The sequence below is a fragment of the Battus philenor genome, unplaced genomic scaffold (genome assembly GCF_028537555.1).
Source record: "Battus philenor isolate CCGP_79_NKW_IND1 unplaced genomic scaffold, ilBatPhil1.0.hap1 SCAF_30, whole genome shotgun sequence".
NCBI lineage: Eukaryota > Metazoa > Arthropoda > Insecta > Lepidoptera > Papilionidae > Battus > Battus philenor.
The window spans coordinates 1,003,145-1,020,341 of NW_027181694.1; the positions used below are offsets into that span (position 1 = coordinate 1,003,145).

The 17,197-nt window shown below is 33.9% G+C and overlaps 2 protein-coding genes and 1 long non-coding RNA gene across 3 annotated transcripts; 1 reads left to right on the plus strand and 2 right to left on the minus strand.

The window, feature by feature from the left end:
* Positions 1–1,897: 1,897 nt before the first annotated feature.
* Positions 1,898–4,897, plus strand: LOC137927364 (zinc finger protein 493-like). Its single transcript, XM_068771157.1, has one exon. It carries the CDS (start codon positions 1,913–1,915, stop codon positions 4,634–4,636), a length of 2,724 nt encoding a protein of 907 aa, XP_068627258.1. The 5' UTR covers positions 1,898–1,912; the 3' UTR covers positions 4,637–4,897.
* Positions 4,898–7,613: 2,716 nt separating this feature from the next.
* On the minus strand, positions 7,614–11,069 carry LOC137927422 (uncharacterized). Its single transcript, XR_011107759.1, has 2 exons — positions 10,998–11,069; positions 7,614–8,520 (listed from the first exon to the last, which is right to left on the minus strand). It is a non-coding gene; the product is annotated as an uncharacterized lncRNA (long non-coding RNA).
* A 5,424-nt stretch (positions 11,070–16,493) lies between these two features.
* On the minus strand, positions 16,494–17,000 carry LOC137927401 (protein LLP homolog). Its single transcript, XM_068771200.1, has one exon. It carries the CDS (start codon positions 16,940–16,942, stop codon positions 16,529–16,531), a length of 414 nt encoding a protein of 137 aa, XP_068627301.1. The 5' UTR covers positions 16,943–17,000; the 3' UTR covers positions 16,494–16,528.
* Positions 17,001–17,197: the final 197 nt, after the last annotated feature.

The following is a 17,197-nucleotide window of genomic DNA, read 5'->3' on the forward strand; positions in this document are numbered from 1 at the left end:
TAAAATTAAAGCATTACCTCTGCTGACATTTTAAGTGCCTTTGGTAAATTATGTTTTAGTAGCTATTCCTTGACATTTGCCGTTTAAAATTTATATAATATTATTTATTAATAAATGTGCTATCATTTTTATTAGCATTAATATTCACAATTGGCTACTGGCTTATGCTATTAAGAGAATTATTGTTGCGTTATTTTTTTTACAAAAGTCCTTTCGCTTTATTATGTAAAACATGTGGAGATAACTTTGCATCATCAATCTTTTATCATCAATATTATCGCCATTTTTTATCTTTATTTAAACAAATGCATTTGAAATTTGTTTGAATGAATGAGAGAGTTGCTTTATCTGGAATTTCTGGTGAATAGAGATATTAAAACGCCGAGTCAAATTATTCTTTCCAAGGCATGTATTATTTTGTTTTCTTATTTACCGTCAACATTTCTATTCCTTCAAGTATATGTGTATTTGTTCCGATTCATACGAAAAGCACATCACTAGTATAAAATATTATAATAATCTATCCCGTATCCCATTTTTTTCCTCATTGATTTCAATTTAAATAAATCAATGTATCGTTTCAAGGTTAAAGAGCAGTGATCGGCCGTGAATATATATTTTTAAAATTAATATCTATTTAAATCGTTAATACATTTTATTAAAGAATTATGTAGATGTATTTAAATGTTTTATCCATTATAACATGATACTTGATTAAAATTTTGCTAAATAGACATGAATTATTATGTCATATAGGAAATCTTGTATGCTGTTGTGAAGATTTCATAAGATGAAACCTTCGCACCCTACACGATTCTAAAATAAAATATCTTTAAAAATCTTTACACTTTATACTATATTTAAATATTACTATTGCCATGATAAACGAAATATCTAGACATATTAAAACTTACATTAAACATTATTAGTTTCAAGTGTAAATATATAATTCTATTGAATGATTAAATCGATTTACCGTGAAAGATGCCCTAAATGACAAGATGACGTTACCATGGCCATGTTTATGTATTAAAGTTAGCTCACAGATAATAAACACTTTATTTATTCAAGTGTTGCTTAAGGTACATGTTTATTCAGTTATTTAATTAATCATAAAAGAATGATATGAATAAATTACTGAATGGTCTTTGTTACAATTTTAGTTTTAATTGTGCTCTATTTATGTTATATAAAAAAGGATATGACATTAAATCAATATTAAATTATGACAATTTTTGCATAATATTTTAGGTAGTTAAAATTGCGTTTACATTACTATCATAAGAGCAAGAGCATGACACGGTGTTCTTTAAATACTCTATGATTTATTAAAATTAGGTACTGAATAGAAGCCTCCTAATTTTAAATATAAAGAGTGACAATTCGATAAAAAGAGCACAAGAGTTTCCACTACACATTTATTTAATACCCAAACAAGTTATTTCAATAGTTTGCTTTGTAAATTATGTTGAAACTTACTTTTAACCCTTGGAATATCCGAGCACAGGATCCAGGATATAACTTATGTAAATAAATAATACCGTGTTATTTAAATTTGTTTGTTAAGGTTAATTTTTTATATTACATGTGCTTACAAAAAATTTAAGTACTTTAACTAAGAGAGTAATTTACGACATATACATATGTACATAAAAATTAATTACAATTTTAAAAATGTTATACATATAATAATTTATTTTGAATTCTTATGTGTAAACATATAATGTTGAAATTTTTTTTTCGAAGTTTGTTTCGGTAACCTTATTTATACTTGCCTTTGCCTTTTTCTCTTAGAAATATTAGCAAATACTACTTGTCAAAGACTTGACAAATGACAATTTAAAATATGGAAAAATAAATATTGTTTTACATTTTACATTAGATATAACTTGTTGATTTAAAATTTTATAAGATGTTATCCGTTGAAATCGACGAAGATGTCAGCGGAAGTGATATCGAGTTATTTGAGATGCCGGAGACTGTTTTGTGTGTTGACACAATATGCAATATTTGCTACGCAGAATTCCTGGATGAAGAAGATTTAAAGATGCATGTAAAGCAAATGCATTTGACTGAGAGTAGTCGCTCAAGGTACTGCAGGTTTTGTTCTACATTGTTTCCGTGTTTAGAAGAGTATGCGCGTCATATATGTGAAGTTCACATTTTGAATATAAAGTGCTGTAAATATTGTATGCGAGCGTTCATGCATCTACCAGATGTAAGGAGACACGAGAGGAAACACCTCAGCATCAGTTCTAAGTCAGGATACAAATGTTCAAATTGTAATGTTACATTTGAAAAGGTAAATGAGTTAGAAAGGCACGAATATATGGAACATAAAGATAGTAAAGACGGTGTGATACTACAGGAGTGTTATTCTCTACTGTCCTCATTTTTAAACATAAAAGCATCAACATTCCTTCAGTCATTAGGTACACATTATGTATATACATGTGTATTTTGTAAGATAACAACACCAGATGTAGAATATTACATGCAACATTTGCAACAGAAAAATTGTCGTTCATTAGTCTGTGATAAATGCTGTAATGTGTACAGAAAGTTAGTGGGACTGCAGCGACATTTTGCGGGACATTTTGAATGTCACAATGAAGTTCACAAAGATTTAATGTTGCCATGCAAACGTTGCAATAAACAGTTTAGTTATGAACTTCTCCAAGAACACTCAAAGGTGTGTCAGGCGGTGAAATGCAGTACATGTGATATTGTCTTTGAAACGGTGTCAGAGAGAGCAGATCATCAAGGAAAAGCACATGTGACAACATTCTCTATTAAAATCTGTAAATACTGTCACAGAGAATTTGTTGGACAGGTAGCCCTGGAGAAGCATATTGAAAGATCTCATAAAAAAGACTTACATCTATATAAATACTTCTGCATTTACTGTAAAGAAGTTTTTAATCACCCCAAAAGACTTTTCAGTCATTTTTTTGGTAAACATAAAGAATTGAAACCGTTCACTTGTAAAATATGCAATAAAACATTTCGCTTGAGAAAACAGTTCACTCTTCACATCAAGCTGGATCATTTGAGTCATGGTACTGTAAAATTTGATGAGAACTTCCACGTAATCTTCACAGATAAAGAGCCAACAAGTAAGAATAAAGAAATTGATGATGTTAAAGATACAAATCAATCTGACACCAATGTAGAGGACATGGAAGATAATTCACAATCTCTTTTAGTTCCTAGAAAGAAAAGTATAGATGTATTAGGAGATGTTGAACTGGTGATGTGTCAGACCGAAACTGAACAGGAACAAACTGATATTGATAAAACAAAGACAAAGAAAACCTTTAAAAGAAAACGCAAGAATAAATCGAAAAATCCCACAGAGTATATAGATTTAACAAATGCTAAATCTGATTCAGATGATGGCTCCGATGATGAACCTCTTATCAAAGTGAAGAGAAGAGTTAAAGCGCGTCAGTTGGAGAAAATCTTTACATGTGACAAGAAATCGAAAGAAATGAAGAGAAACAGAAGAAAGTTCACATGCAAGATATGCAAGAAGTACTGCTACACCTACCAAAACTATAATCATCATATGAGCTTACATCAGAAACATGAGTATAAAAAGTGTATTAAATGTACAAAAGTGTTTAAATCAAAGGACAAATTAAATAATCATATTCTAAAAGAACATTCTAGTTCAAAACTTACGGAGACATTGAAGAATGTATTGGAGAGAAGAAAACATGTTCAACCGTCCAACAATACTTCTAGAGCTTCAGAACTATGCAGGAAGATTATATCGCAGAGATTCTTAAATACAATAAAGAGATCCAATACAGATACATCAGACGCAGTTGTCACAGTGACACCAGTAAGCAAGCTATCTGTAAAGAAGTTCATAGAAGATTTTATACCAGAATCAAATGAGGGTAATGGAAAAAAAAGAACGATGAACATTAAAAATATAGTCACAATAAAATCTGTAAATAAACCATTGAAAAAACCAATTATTAAGTTAGTGAAGTCATCAGAAACTGTTTCGAAATTTGTTAAGTTAAAACAACCAGAGAAATTTAAAGATACAAATACAGAACAATATGTTGTTAGTATTAAACCAGTTTATGGTGATGCAAATCGTAAGATGTGTTTCGATCCACCTGAAGAAATCACACCTGTTCAGGAATATGAAGAAAATGAAGAGGTATTTCTAGATGAAGATTCATACGGACCTACAATACCAGAAGTGGCCGAAGAAGTAATGCTAGAAGAAACCATAGAACCCGCTAACTCTAAAGAGATCTTCCACAATCTCGTAATTCCTAACCTTCCTAAAGAATACAAAGATGTACACATAGCACATCTGCTACCTGAAGCACCGTTCTACAGAATAGTGAAAATAGATGAAGTGTTAAAAGAGCAAGCAACGAAAGAACAAGCAAAAGAATCAGGAAATATTAAACTACCTGATGGAACTAAACTGATAAGCGTAAACCCTCTGGCTCATTTACTAGGAGATAAACAATTAGGAATGCCTAGAAAAAAATATTACAAACCAAAACAGGTTGACTTTGAAAAGGCGGTTGCAAAAGCAATGATAAATTCCAAGAAAACTTTCAGGGTTAAAAGAAAACGTAAAATAAGAGTGGAAACTGAACAATAATATTTCGTCCTTTATTTGGAAATTGTATATTTAGTCTAAAAGTTAAAACTTAAATACCCTCTCTTACAAAGGGTATATATTTCATAGCTTATCAATATCAATAGTAGATTACTTATATCTTTTGTGAAGACTTTATGATATTTTCTAATTGTATATACCAGGGGTAGCCAAACTGTGACAAATTTAGCTCTAAGTGATTATTTTACAAATTATTTCAATATTTAAATATCTATAACCTATGTCAGATGCTGGGAAATTGAGACAAATCACTCTTGTGAATAATAATTATTATTATTCCAGTTATTATTATTATTATTATTCTACCATAAATCTAGCGAAATCCAAACACCGATCGTAATTAACTAACCGGCGTCTTAAGTATTGTTAGGAGTGCTGTCATATACGCGTGCATATATCTAACTTCAATACACATATTTCGTACTTTTGTCATGTAATTTCAATAAATATTATTTTTGTAAAATAATATTCGTAGGCGTGTTGTAAATGCGTATTAAATTGCGGCTGTCGAAAAATTTTAAATTTCGAACAATGGCTCGAACTGTCAAGGAGGTTTGCCATCCCTGGTCTATACACTGAATAGTGTAGCAATATTAAAATACTAAATGTGACGTTTTCAACTGGTTCTATTGGAAATCTTTGGGATACGTCTATGTCCAGCACTGGACAACCTACGATAAAAAAAATAATATTACTTTATTGCAATGATTTGTGAAAATGCGTTTCTTGGATGTTTTTTTTAATTCACAATTTTGATGACGTCACTGAAGTGATCCAAGTCTCAGAGACTCAATTAGACCAAGATGAAATATAATATCATCATATGAGCCATAGGATGTTCCGTCCTGGACATTATAGGCTCCTCCCATAGACTTCCGATATGACTGGTTGACAACTGACTCCATTTGGTGTCTTACTTGACCTTAACGAGGTCATCAATCCATGTGAATGGATGTCTTATACTGCCAGTCCAGAATCCTATGACTTCAGCAGTATATACGGTAAAGAAATAATCTCATTTATAACCTCATATGGACTCTAGGACATGAATTCTATTGTTTTTTAGATTAAGAAAAAAAGTAACGAGTTTTTTTTAAATAGGTCAATATGCCATGAAATTAGGGCCCAAAATGTTTTTATTAATAAAAAAAATTTTACCGTTAAAATGTTTCATTTTTAATCTGTAATTATATGACATTTGCATTTAGGTCTAATTTTAAAGAGATAAAAAATTGTTTTTTGAAGGTTATTCTATTATTAATGTAATAAAATATTGCAAATAAATTGATTGTAGGTGGTGCCACCTACAATACTATTGGTACTTTTAAATACAGTAACGTTCTGAAATAGAGTCACGTACTCGAGTTTCTAAACGAGCAGGGTCAAAATTACGTTATCGATCTGCCATCTCGAACCCGCGGAACATACAAATGCCATTTTGACAGTAGTGACAGTAGTGGGTAATTCGTAATAATTGTTAATGATTTAGAATTGTGAATGTATAGATCATTTGCTTTTACTTAATATATAGTACACCGTATAAGAAAATCTTAGGTAACCCATAGTGAACAAAAAAGTATTTTCAAAATTCGAACTACTACATTTTAAAATTATTATCTGTCCTTATTTGGTATTGCCATAAGTTAGTCATTTTTAAGATTTTGATAGGAAATATAAATAATGTAGAGAACTGATTTGCGATCGTAAATCGGAAGTTCGATTCCTGGTATACAGTTTTATATTCATACTTTGTGCTATTAATTTTGTAGTATAGACACTGCTCAACAAGTTTGAAGATGTTAGACAACAGCGCCCTCTCTTCTTTGTGTACCATAATACCACACTGCTATCGTCAACTCGCCTGCCAAGCGTGGTGATTAAGATATATCTCCCCATAGATATTTTTGGAGACGCTTATGCCTTGTAACAGGCATCTATGGGCTGAAACGACGACGACGAATCTATGTCAACTATTATAGGCAGACACAATACTTATTCCAAAGTAGAACTGATAATTCTTCATAGTAGAAATGATAATACATTTGTTTTTTATAGTCTGTGTATTTATATCGATAAAACTCTATCCGCAATATTTTTGTTGCTTTTTATCTTAAAATTTTAAATGATACAGCGTTGAAAAGCGTTTTTTTATAATAAAAAATAAATGTCTGGAGTATATCACAGCTTTAAATGAGTTTTGCTGAAAAATTAAGTTATACATTTGCAGCGAAATAATCACAGTTGTCAAAATGCTTTCGCTGTCAATCCATCGGTCTATGCATACGCAAAATGTAAGGACGCGCGGCGTATGATTTGTAGGCGATTGTCAAGAAACCGCGTCTCACGCCGAAAAATATTATAATGGCGAACGGCGTCAAGTGAAATATGTGTTGTTGTTTGTGAATTTGTATTAAATCTTTAGTACTTGATGGGATATTGAGTTAAAGACTATCTTATATTAATTTTGAATTATTATTTATATGTACAAATGAGTGGTGAAAGTTTTATGTAATAATTATTTCATTCGCATGACAAATAATTTATTACGTCGTTGGTGTATCTGAAGTTGTAGGCGGATGACCCTTAAAATAAACTGTGTCTATCTTTCATCCAAGAGTTTTAATTTTTGTGCTCCAGCTCGCTAGGTGTTGTCTCTGACATTACCTACCTTATCTGTTAAACTCCACCATACATTCATCCCTTTAATGCTTTTACAGCTATACACGATTATCGGGCGGAAGTGAACGCCTGAGTACGTTGGTGAAGAAGATGATTGCCAAGACTGATCGAAGAAGGTCTTTTCACATTTGTAGATAGTATTTACAATTTACTCGATCCTTACAATATCATTAATCATCGCTGATGGTGTCCGAGCTTAAATCAGCGTTCGAATTTCAATTTGAACACTCTTGAATGAATTTACACAAAATTATTGTGGCCAGCAAAAATACATACACTATATGTTTTGCATGCTTTATTATTACAAATAAATCTCTATTTCATTAAACTATCATAGATTTTATCTCGATACGATTCATAATCAGATGATGTTTCCAGATAATATATCCTGTCATTTTCTTTTCCAAGAACACGCTTCGGTTTAGTTTTATTGTCACTTGGTTCATCCAGTTTTGTTGTATCTGTATTTTTTTTATCTGTATTCAATTCATTTTCAATTATTTTTTCACTTTTAAAATTTATTTCATCGGAATATTTGCTTGATTTATCTATTGATTTGTTTTCATTGGAACGTGACGTGTCGGAATGTTTTTCTTTCTTTTTAATTTCGTTATCTTTTTGTTTGTTTTTGTCATTATCTGTGCCAACTTCGTTTGATATGTTTGGATGTTTATCTGTTGACTTTTTGACATTTTTACTTTTTTCTAATTGTCTGTCATGTTTACGCTTCTTCTTTTTCCACTTTGATGTATTTGACGAGTTATTTTTGAGGGTAGTTTCTTTTGTGTCATTGGCAGTGACATTTTTATTTTCATATTTATGAATGGGTTTATTTTTGAGAAACTTTATATATTTTAAACTTAAATTGTCAAATGGTGATGGTTCACGTTTGGTGATCAATTTACGTTCACGTTTCTTCGTCAAATGTTCCGAACTGTCTTTATCTGTGTAATTTTTTTCACCGGAGAAACGATAATTCATTTCATTATTCAGTTTACCTTGTCTCGATACGTTGAAATTATTAAAATTTTTTATTTTCTCAACCGCCTTCTCTGCTATTTTATTTGCTAGTTCATCGAATTTGTCAGATTGAAGAAGTTTATCGATCAATTCGTCAATGTTAGACGATTTATCGATATTTAATGTCGATATAAACATTTTTGATGGTAAGTACAGGTTTAAAGTACCTGAAAATAAAAATAAATAAGTTTAAATTTCATTTAATGTGGTAAAATTAAAAACTACAACTACCATCATAGATAACAAATTGCTCACTCTGCTACACTTTCTCTGGTCCCACTGTTGAGAAGACAGTTTAATAATCATAACTAAAATATAAATAGATTATTATAATTTTTGACTCCTGATTTAAAAGTTCAAGAGAACAAAAGAGAGGACTATGCGCGAAGTTTCGCTGCGAGATCAAATCTATCTCCAAAGATGTCTTTTCTTCATCAAAGACCTTCTATATATTTCCATTAGGACCGACTGTAAAGCGATCTATTCTGCTGCTGATCCATGATCTCTACTCCAGAACCTGAAGGCTCTAGCAGTCATTCCATGTTATATGGCCTTTTATTTTTAGTATCGATGGAAAATCTTCTGGAAGGATACAAGATATCCAAACAAGGTTATGTCGGATTTCTATCCACTAGAATCCCATCAGTGGTCGTCTTCGATACCTCTGGAGGAGCACCCGGATATTCTACGGAACTTTCAGTTGCCTCTCAGGTACTATGCTAAGACACATCCTGGGTGGAAGCTGTGACTCCCTCAGTATCCTCACAGAACGGCTGCAAAACGAGACCACTTCGCGTTGCTGCACTTCTCTGGTTGGACTTAGGGTCCTGTCCACTACGCCCGCGAACTCAATTACTCTAGTGAACCCTAACTAAAGGATTGATGCCTTATGTGACCTGCCTACTCTCACTTCAACTAGGGAATCTGCAAGGCGTGGTCCCTACTTTGCTTGTATTTTTTTAAAGCTTTCTTGTCTCCGTCTGACCACCAACTCGCCTAATGAAAAACGACGATGTGGTCGAAGATAAAACAGGTAGACTAATGATATATGTTCACTATGACCCTGAAGATATCTGGGTTATAATTCTCGGGATATAAGGAAACTGGTAGATCGTTTCATACTCGGGCTGTGGGGATCGGAAAAGTCGAGTCCAAAAACATACGTCCTCAAGGAAACTCAACAGGGTGAGGGTGGTAGATGTAGAGTGGAGAGCCCACTCCATCTGTAAACCATGGAGAGTCCCCATGGTGTACAGATGGAGTGGGAACTTGCCAATGAGACAAACCTTCACTCTTCAACAAATACGCTGAGATACGAGGGTGGATTGAAAAGTACTCGGCCTAACACAGATCCATTCAATTCTAAAAATCAAATCTACGCACATTATTTAGTTCAGTTCAGACTAGTTCATTGTGTGAAGTTCGAAACGTGTGCGATAATTAGTTGTGATTTTATAAATTTATTAACAAAGTAATCGGACATAATTTCCGCGAATGGAGCAAATCGAGTAGCGTGCCGTCATTAAGTACCTCCATAAGAAGGGGCTATCATCAAAAGCCATCCATAATGACATGGTCAGTACATTAGGCGATTATGCTCTGTCATATTCATCCGTCAAAAAATGGATAGCAGAATTTAAGCGTGGTAGAGAGAGTGTGAAAGATGAACCCCGCTCTGGAAGGGCTTCGACGTCAACTACTGACGAAAATATTAAAAAGGTACTTGATTTAATAATGGGAGACCGCAGATTAAAAATTAGAGAGATAGCCGAGATTATAGGAATCTCTTATGAACGAACTCAAAACATCATTGTCAACGAGTTGGATTTCCACAAGGTGTCTGCGAGGTGGGTTCCGCGACTGTTTTCAGTTGAACAAAAAAGGACGCGATTGACTATTTCACGCGACTGTTTGGAGTTATTTGAAGCCGATGCAGATGATTTTTTGAATCGTTTTGTTACTATGGACGAAACATGGGTTCATTACTGTACACCGAAAACAAAACAACAATCAAAACAGTGGAGAAGACCTGATTCACCACCCTCTAAAAAGGCTAAGTCGAATTTGTCGGCCAATAAGGTGATGGCTTCAGTATTCTGGGACTCGAAAGGTGTGATTATGATTTATTATCTTGAAAGGGGTCAGACTATAAACTCTGATTACTACTGCACCTTACTACGTCGTTTACGAGAGGAAATAAAAGAAAAACGACGAGGAATGCTCAGAAGAAAAGTCCTGTTTCATCAAGATAACGCCCGTGTTCACACGTCAGTACAGTCAATGGCTGAAATTCACAACTGTGGCTTTGAACTGTTACCGCATCCGCCGTATTCACCTGATCTGGCACCATCAGACTTCTTTCTGTTCCCTAACCTAAAAAAGTACTTGGGAGGTCAAAGATTTTCGACAAACGACGAGGTCAAAGCAGCTGTAGACGCATATTTTGACTCTAAGGAAGAATCATTTTTTTTCAACGGTCTAACTGCTTGGAAGGGGAGGTGGCAAAAGTGTATTGAACTTGATGGTGATTATGTAGAAAAATAAAAATATAACTGATTTAGTATGTGTTTATTTTCTTGGTTAGGCCGAGTACTTTTCAATCCACCCGCGTATATTGATTTGTAAATAAATAAATTCAACTTACATAGAAAATACGAAAGTAAATATTTCATTTCGTTGTTATCTTCTCTATTCGATGTATTCTATATGCGTAACCTTTAGCAATATAAATATTCCATCCAATACGATTTATATTAGGTCATAATAAATTTTATTGTTTTTCATTTATTCTTAATAATTGAAAACGCATTTACTTATTTATGGGTATATATGGTGCTGGTGAAGAATGCTACGCTATAGCTCGGAGGCAACCAGATAGTCCAGCTGGTGGTTGTAGGAAAAGTAGAAGGAAAGAGACTAAGTGGATGATCACCAACCTGATGGGCGAACTCTGTGCTGTTGGTGACGAGCCTCACAGTGATGGAATGGCTCAGGAAAGCAGGTTAAAGAGACATGTAAAGGAAAATCGACAGTTCCTCGACTATGGCTTTCCAGAATGGGCTAGACCTCCAGCAATAAAGATAAACGCCCTGAGAAGAAAATTGAATCACTTTTTGTTCATAGTTCTGTGGGATTCTTCCTAGGCCTGGTAGGTCTTGAAATGACATAATGTCCAAAAGAGAAGTGTATCTATTGATCTACCTATTGTTTCGATGAAGATTTTGCTTAAATCCTTAAGGCTTTACGGCTTCGTCGGATATGAGATCACGGAGCGGAAGGGTCCGTGAATTCATATCCGACTTCGCTCAAAGTCTACCGTCTGGTGACACCCATGGCTTAAGTAGTGCAAGTTGGCTTATGCTTCATGCTACAGAAATAACCAAAAGTAAAGCAACCGCTTTTGGAACGAAGCCTGCCCGTAACACCAGCCGGAGAAACGAAGAAACCGTGTACCCTAATCACACAGATGTATTATATAACAAACAGGTGACGCATGAGAATGGCCAGAACTACTAGAGAGAGAAATTTTAATTTCTCACAAGTCTAATAGCACCGACACGTAACAGAAAATAGAGAAAGCATTTTATTTTCTATTTAATATAATCAGGCGTTATTTTGCGGAAGTCCACCCTAAGTAAGAAAATGACCAATATTTAGCCACTTCCGCACATGCAGTGGTAATCGTGCAATAAAATGCACCGCCCGCCAGCTCGCTGATAAATGCGCACGAGTCATTCTGTGTTTGACAATAATCGGTGTAACATAACTCCTGAAGATGCCCCGTGGAGGGGTGAAACACGTGTTGAGTGATTTGACGGTGGCAGCTGTGTAATTCGCATTGTTTGACACATACGCATTTATCAGCGGGCTGGCGGGCGGTGCACTTTGTTGCACGACTACTACTACATTGGCGGAAGTAGCTACAGGCTACAGGCGCGTTTGTACATCAAATTAAAAAAAAAACGTGTACGGAAGTGGCTAAATATTGGTCCTTTTCTTACTTAGGATGGACATCCGCAAAATAACGCCTGAATCCATTTATTGTTGTCGGACGTACCCGACACCTTATTTTAACGTTTAGTTTGGTTCTATTCAATTGTCTTTTATACCACTACCTTGCAGAACCTGCAGAACACATATATTTATCGTAGTCCAAGAAGGATTCAATTCTAGAGTTCTAGCTTAAACTCATAGAGTACACAAAATAGACTGAAGGTGTATCACTATCCACTAGAAATACGTTTCAAATTTAAAGGAGGGTAGCTCGTGTTAAAGACTAGAAATATATATATCTTAGCAAAAGATATAATCACTCTCCAGCGCGCGTTGCAGTTGTATCTCCATGTCTTTGTACTTGTAAAGAGTTGCGGCTCGCTCAGTTAGAGAGAGATGTTGCAATTTACACGTAAAAGAAAGAGGCGGATAGCTATTGTATGTTGACAAAAAATGACAAAATCACACGCTCGAGTTAACTTTTTTATGCTTTATGACAAAGACGTTAAATGCCTAATAGGAATATTTCACACGTTTTATTCCGCCTTACCGAGTTTTAAGTCTGAGCTAAAAGAGACGAAGATATAAAGGATATATGTTTAGTGTTAGCCGCCTCATTCTCTCCGAGCTGCACTGAACTAAATGAGTTAAAGATATAAAATAGTAACATATTCCAAGATCGAAAAGATTTAAATCACTCTTTTCCTCAGTCAGGAATACATTTTGCCCAACTCTACCCAAAATCGGCTCTTAATAAGTTCAACATATATAGTGTTTAATTTTGTTTTTAAAAAGGAAATCTCCGATTTATGAAATTAAGCAAAATTATTTTACCGCAACATAAGTATTTCCATTGGGCAAAAAACCCCGATGTCATTGCAACGAACAATAATAATATTCTAAAATTGGCGGTATTTAAAACTTAAAGTTTAAACGTAATGTTGAAAATACCTGTATTATTAATATATATTCTTAAAATGTCGAAGCGTAGTTTTAGATTGCCAAAAAAGACTAAAGAATTAAATATATTGAAGAAAAAAGATTATGATGAATACGTAATTTTAACGTTGAAAGACGAAAAGAAACTTGTAGTGTCTTCGGATGGTTATCATACTATAGTTAAAACTGAGAAGTCTTATTCGTGTATGGTTTGTGAGACAGACATGGTACTGGAAGACAGATATAAAGCGGAACATATTAATCTTCAAGATCACTTACAAACATTAAGAATGTTTCCTCATATAGAAAAGTTTAACGAAAATCTTATACGTCAGGTAAAGTACATTTATATTAATATTTATCCTCTGTTGAAGTTGTTGCTGTTACTCCGGGGACTTTTACACCTTCATCGGAGTGGAAGGGTCCGTGAACTTAAAAATAAAACAGAAGCTGGAAGCATTCCAGTTGTACGATGACGTTCGCACGTAGTAAACCGCTCTACCCGAGTAGAGCTGTGTAGTGTTGTTGAGTTGAGCTGCTTGTGTGTATGCTTGATACGGCAGCGTCGACCACAGGCGAGCCAAAGAGGGATCTGGATCCAACTTCGGTTCGCTCACGCTGTTCACGGTTAAGTATCGGGCGGCAGCTCCATAAAAACGGGTGTTGTATTAATTTTTTCAAAGGTATAGTTTAACTGAATTGTCAAGGTTTTGAGAGGAAGAGAAGGAAGGTAGTGTGTACAAGAAGACAAGGCAAGAGAGTTTACGATATTGTGACTAGAAATATATGATGTATGAAAGCAAATATGAATAATGTAAGAGAAGGAAGAGAAATAAAAATAGGGTATGAGAAAGAAATAGGGATGAACAAGTAATTATTAAAAAGAAGATTGGGGTTTGTGTCGCTAATCTTAGCAGGTATAATCAATGAGAAACCTGGTCACTTCTGTTATCCTTAAAGCTTCGCTATCTTAAAAGAGGTCTTAAGTTAGGCGCCTTGAACCTGTGGAATCTGAAAATGCCATGAATTAAGTTTACATACATATAATATCTTGAATATTTCTTTAAATAATAACATAGTTATTTCTGAAGATTAAGTTCTTTGACTTATATGCCTTATAAGATTCAAATTAATCCAGCGAGCAATCAAGAATGCTATGGTCAGAGCTTCACTGCAAGATCTAATCAGAAATGAAATCTGTAGAAGAACTTGTTTACCAACATATCTTGAGGAATGTTGTCTGAAGTGGCATGAAGCTCATTGCTCATGCAGCTGTCAGCTTTTGAGGCAGAAAAGTTCTTTAACACATTGACACATGCATAGACCGTATCAGTCAATGCTGCCTGATGTTATTTCCATAAATAATGCCTCAAATTCACTTTTGTTATAACCAAGTAACATTTGAGTAAAAGAATAAAAGCATAAAATCAAAAAAACAATTTAGTAAATTTTAAACGGGTTTATGATCTTTAATAGGCCTAAAGGAAAACCTTGCTGACGGTCAGCACTGAGCGCGTTGGCAGAGAATGTGTTTAATAGTGACCAAAAGCCAGTAAATGTGGCATGACTTGGTTCATCACTAGGTGGTCCGACAAATCAATGTCCCTAGCAGTACAAGACCGGATATTGCGGTAGGCATATGCCTTCATATGCATTTATCAGGTGACATGATAGTGTTTTATCTCTACAGACAATACTGCTAGAAATTATTGACCTGTTGAAATCCAGTGATGTTTAAGAGTGATCATATTTTCACAAGATATATATAGAAAAAATATACATATATTTATTTATTAATTAATTCTCTTTCCTCTATTTTTTACAGATAAACAATATAATCTGTTACTGTTCTCTTTGTAACACTGTTGTATCGACCACATTCCTGATGAGGCACATCGAAGGGGAGCTCCACAAGCAGGAGCTGGAGAAAGCGTCAAACCGTTCAGCGGTTTACAAACCAAAGACATTATAATATTTAAAAACTTTTTGTTTTATTTACTCCTTGTCAATAACCTTAGGTGTTTTATTGGATGCCATGTTCCACCATAGCATCTATAAGGCAGTCTGCCAGCATACAGCTTTATCAGGTTTGATTTAAGAGATAATGCTAAAGGCAACTATGTATAAATGAGTGAGCAAGTCAAATGACTGTATTAAGCAAAGAAATAAAATGTTAGGGGGACCAGAAAGTAATGTTGCTTTCTTAAGTTAAATTCATATGACTGCATCTTTACAAGTTTTTATTTTTAATTAACAATATATTCACCTTTGTTATTAACAACTTTTTGCTATATAGTATACCAATTTTGAATGCCGGAGCAGTAAAATCAGTCATTTTTTCTGTAAAATATTTTGACAGAAAATACATTACTTTCTGGTTCCTCTAATAATACTAAACTTGACCAAATATTTTAACAAGATTCAGAATACCTGTGAAAAAAATATATAATTCTGTGGTAAACAAACAGTCGGGTAGATTTGTTTACAAAATGTAAATTCTTTATTCTTCTTCCACCTGATAAAATACACTTGCCAATGCCTATTCCGGTTCTTAGAACAATTAGTCTTTATCTGGTAGAGCCTTCAAAACTTGATTCATTTTTGTTATAATTGCATCAAAGTGGTGTCACAAAAAGTCAAATCGGCAAATACAGTGGTTGTGGAACAAATTACTCTGAGACAATTAAACCTTCAGTCAAAAAGACACTAGGTGTTATGGAACGTCTTAACTACCAAGGAAAAAAAACTGTCGATCATTCATCTTATTTTTTAGATCACATTAGTATATTAAAGTTTCTTCCAGCTGCCATTATAAAGTAAACCCTATGATGTCTGCTGCTCGACTTAGGTCTATAGATTTTCAAGCAGTCTGCACCAAGTATTTTATTAAAACCTTTACAAGGTAATTTCTCTACCTTATGCTTGGATATCCTGACCTGTGCTTGCCAGAGATCTCTACAATAGAACCTTAAGACACTGACCTGTCTACTGCAATTTCAACTTGCTAAAGCACTAGGTTATTCTTACATCTATAAGTATGTAATTCCAAAAATCCAAACAATAAAGATCAATAAGGGCTATGATTAAAAAACAACCACTGTGCGGTTATATTTAAAACTGATATTGCTAGTCAGTATCTGTGTATTTGATGCACAGTAGATGGAAGTGGTAAGAGGAAATAGAATGAAGCGATAAATAAAACATGATCTTGTTTTAACTATTTTAATCCATAACAACCTTGAACTATCGTCTTCGTTTTTTCGAACGCTTTTTTGCGTTTTTCTTACCGACCTTATTCATTTTAGCAATTTTCCTCTTGTGCAACCATACTGGATATTGACCGTTCTGGTCTTTTAAAGTTTTTGTGCTGTATACCTTCTTTTCGCCATTTTCACCGGATACTTCAACATTTTCATCGTCTGAGCTCATTGGGACATCTTCCTCTTCCTCCGGAGGCGGTTTCTCTTTCTTCTTTTTTTTGCTCAACTGACCAGCGTCTAAATATATCACTTGTTCCGTTTCCATAACCTCACCCTCGGGTTTATCTTCTTTAATGCCCAGCATCTTCTTTAACCTGGCCAATTCTTTAACGGCATATCTCTCGCGTTTGATTGCTCTGCATTTTCGCTTCCATTTGCTTCTAATTGATTTTGCCATTTTATAATTTGTTTATTATAACACGATGCTTGTTTTCGTGATCAAATGTCACGAAGAAAGGATAATACTGCCATATGAAAACAGACTCGAGCCTATGATTCATTTAGCATACGGCCATCGATCAACTATTTTTAGAAATAAATACTATAAATATTTTTAGTTAAATTGTTACTGTTATTTATTGATAAAATATTTACGATTTATTACAATATACGTTACATATATAAACTTTTCTTTTGAAAAAACTTTTAAATA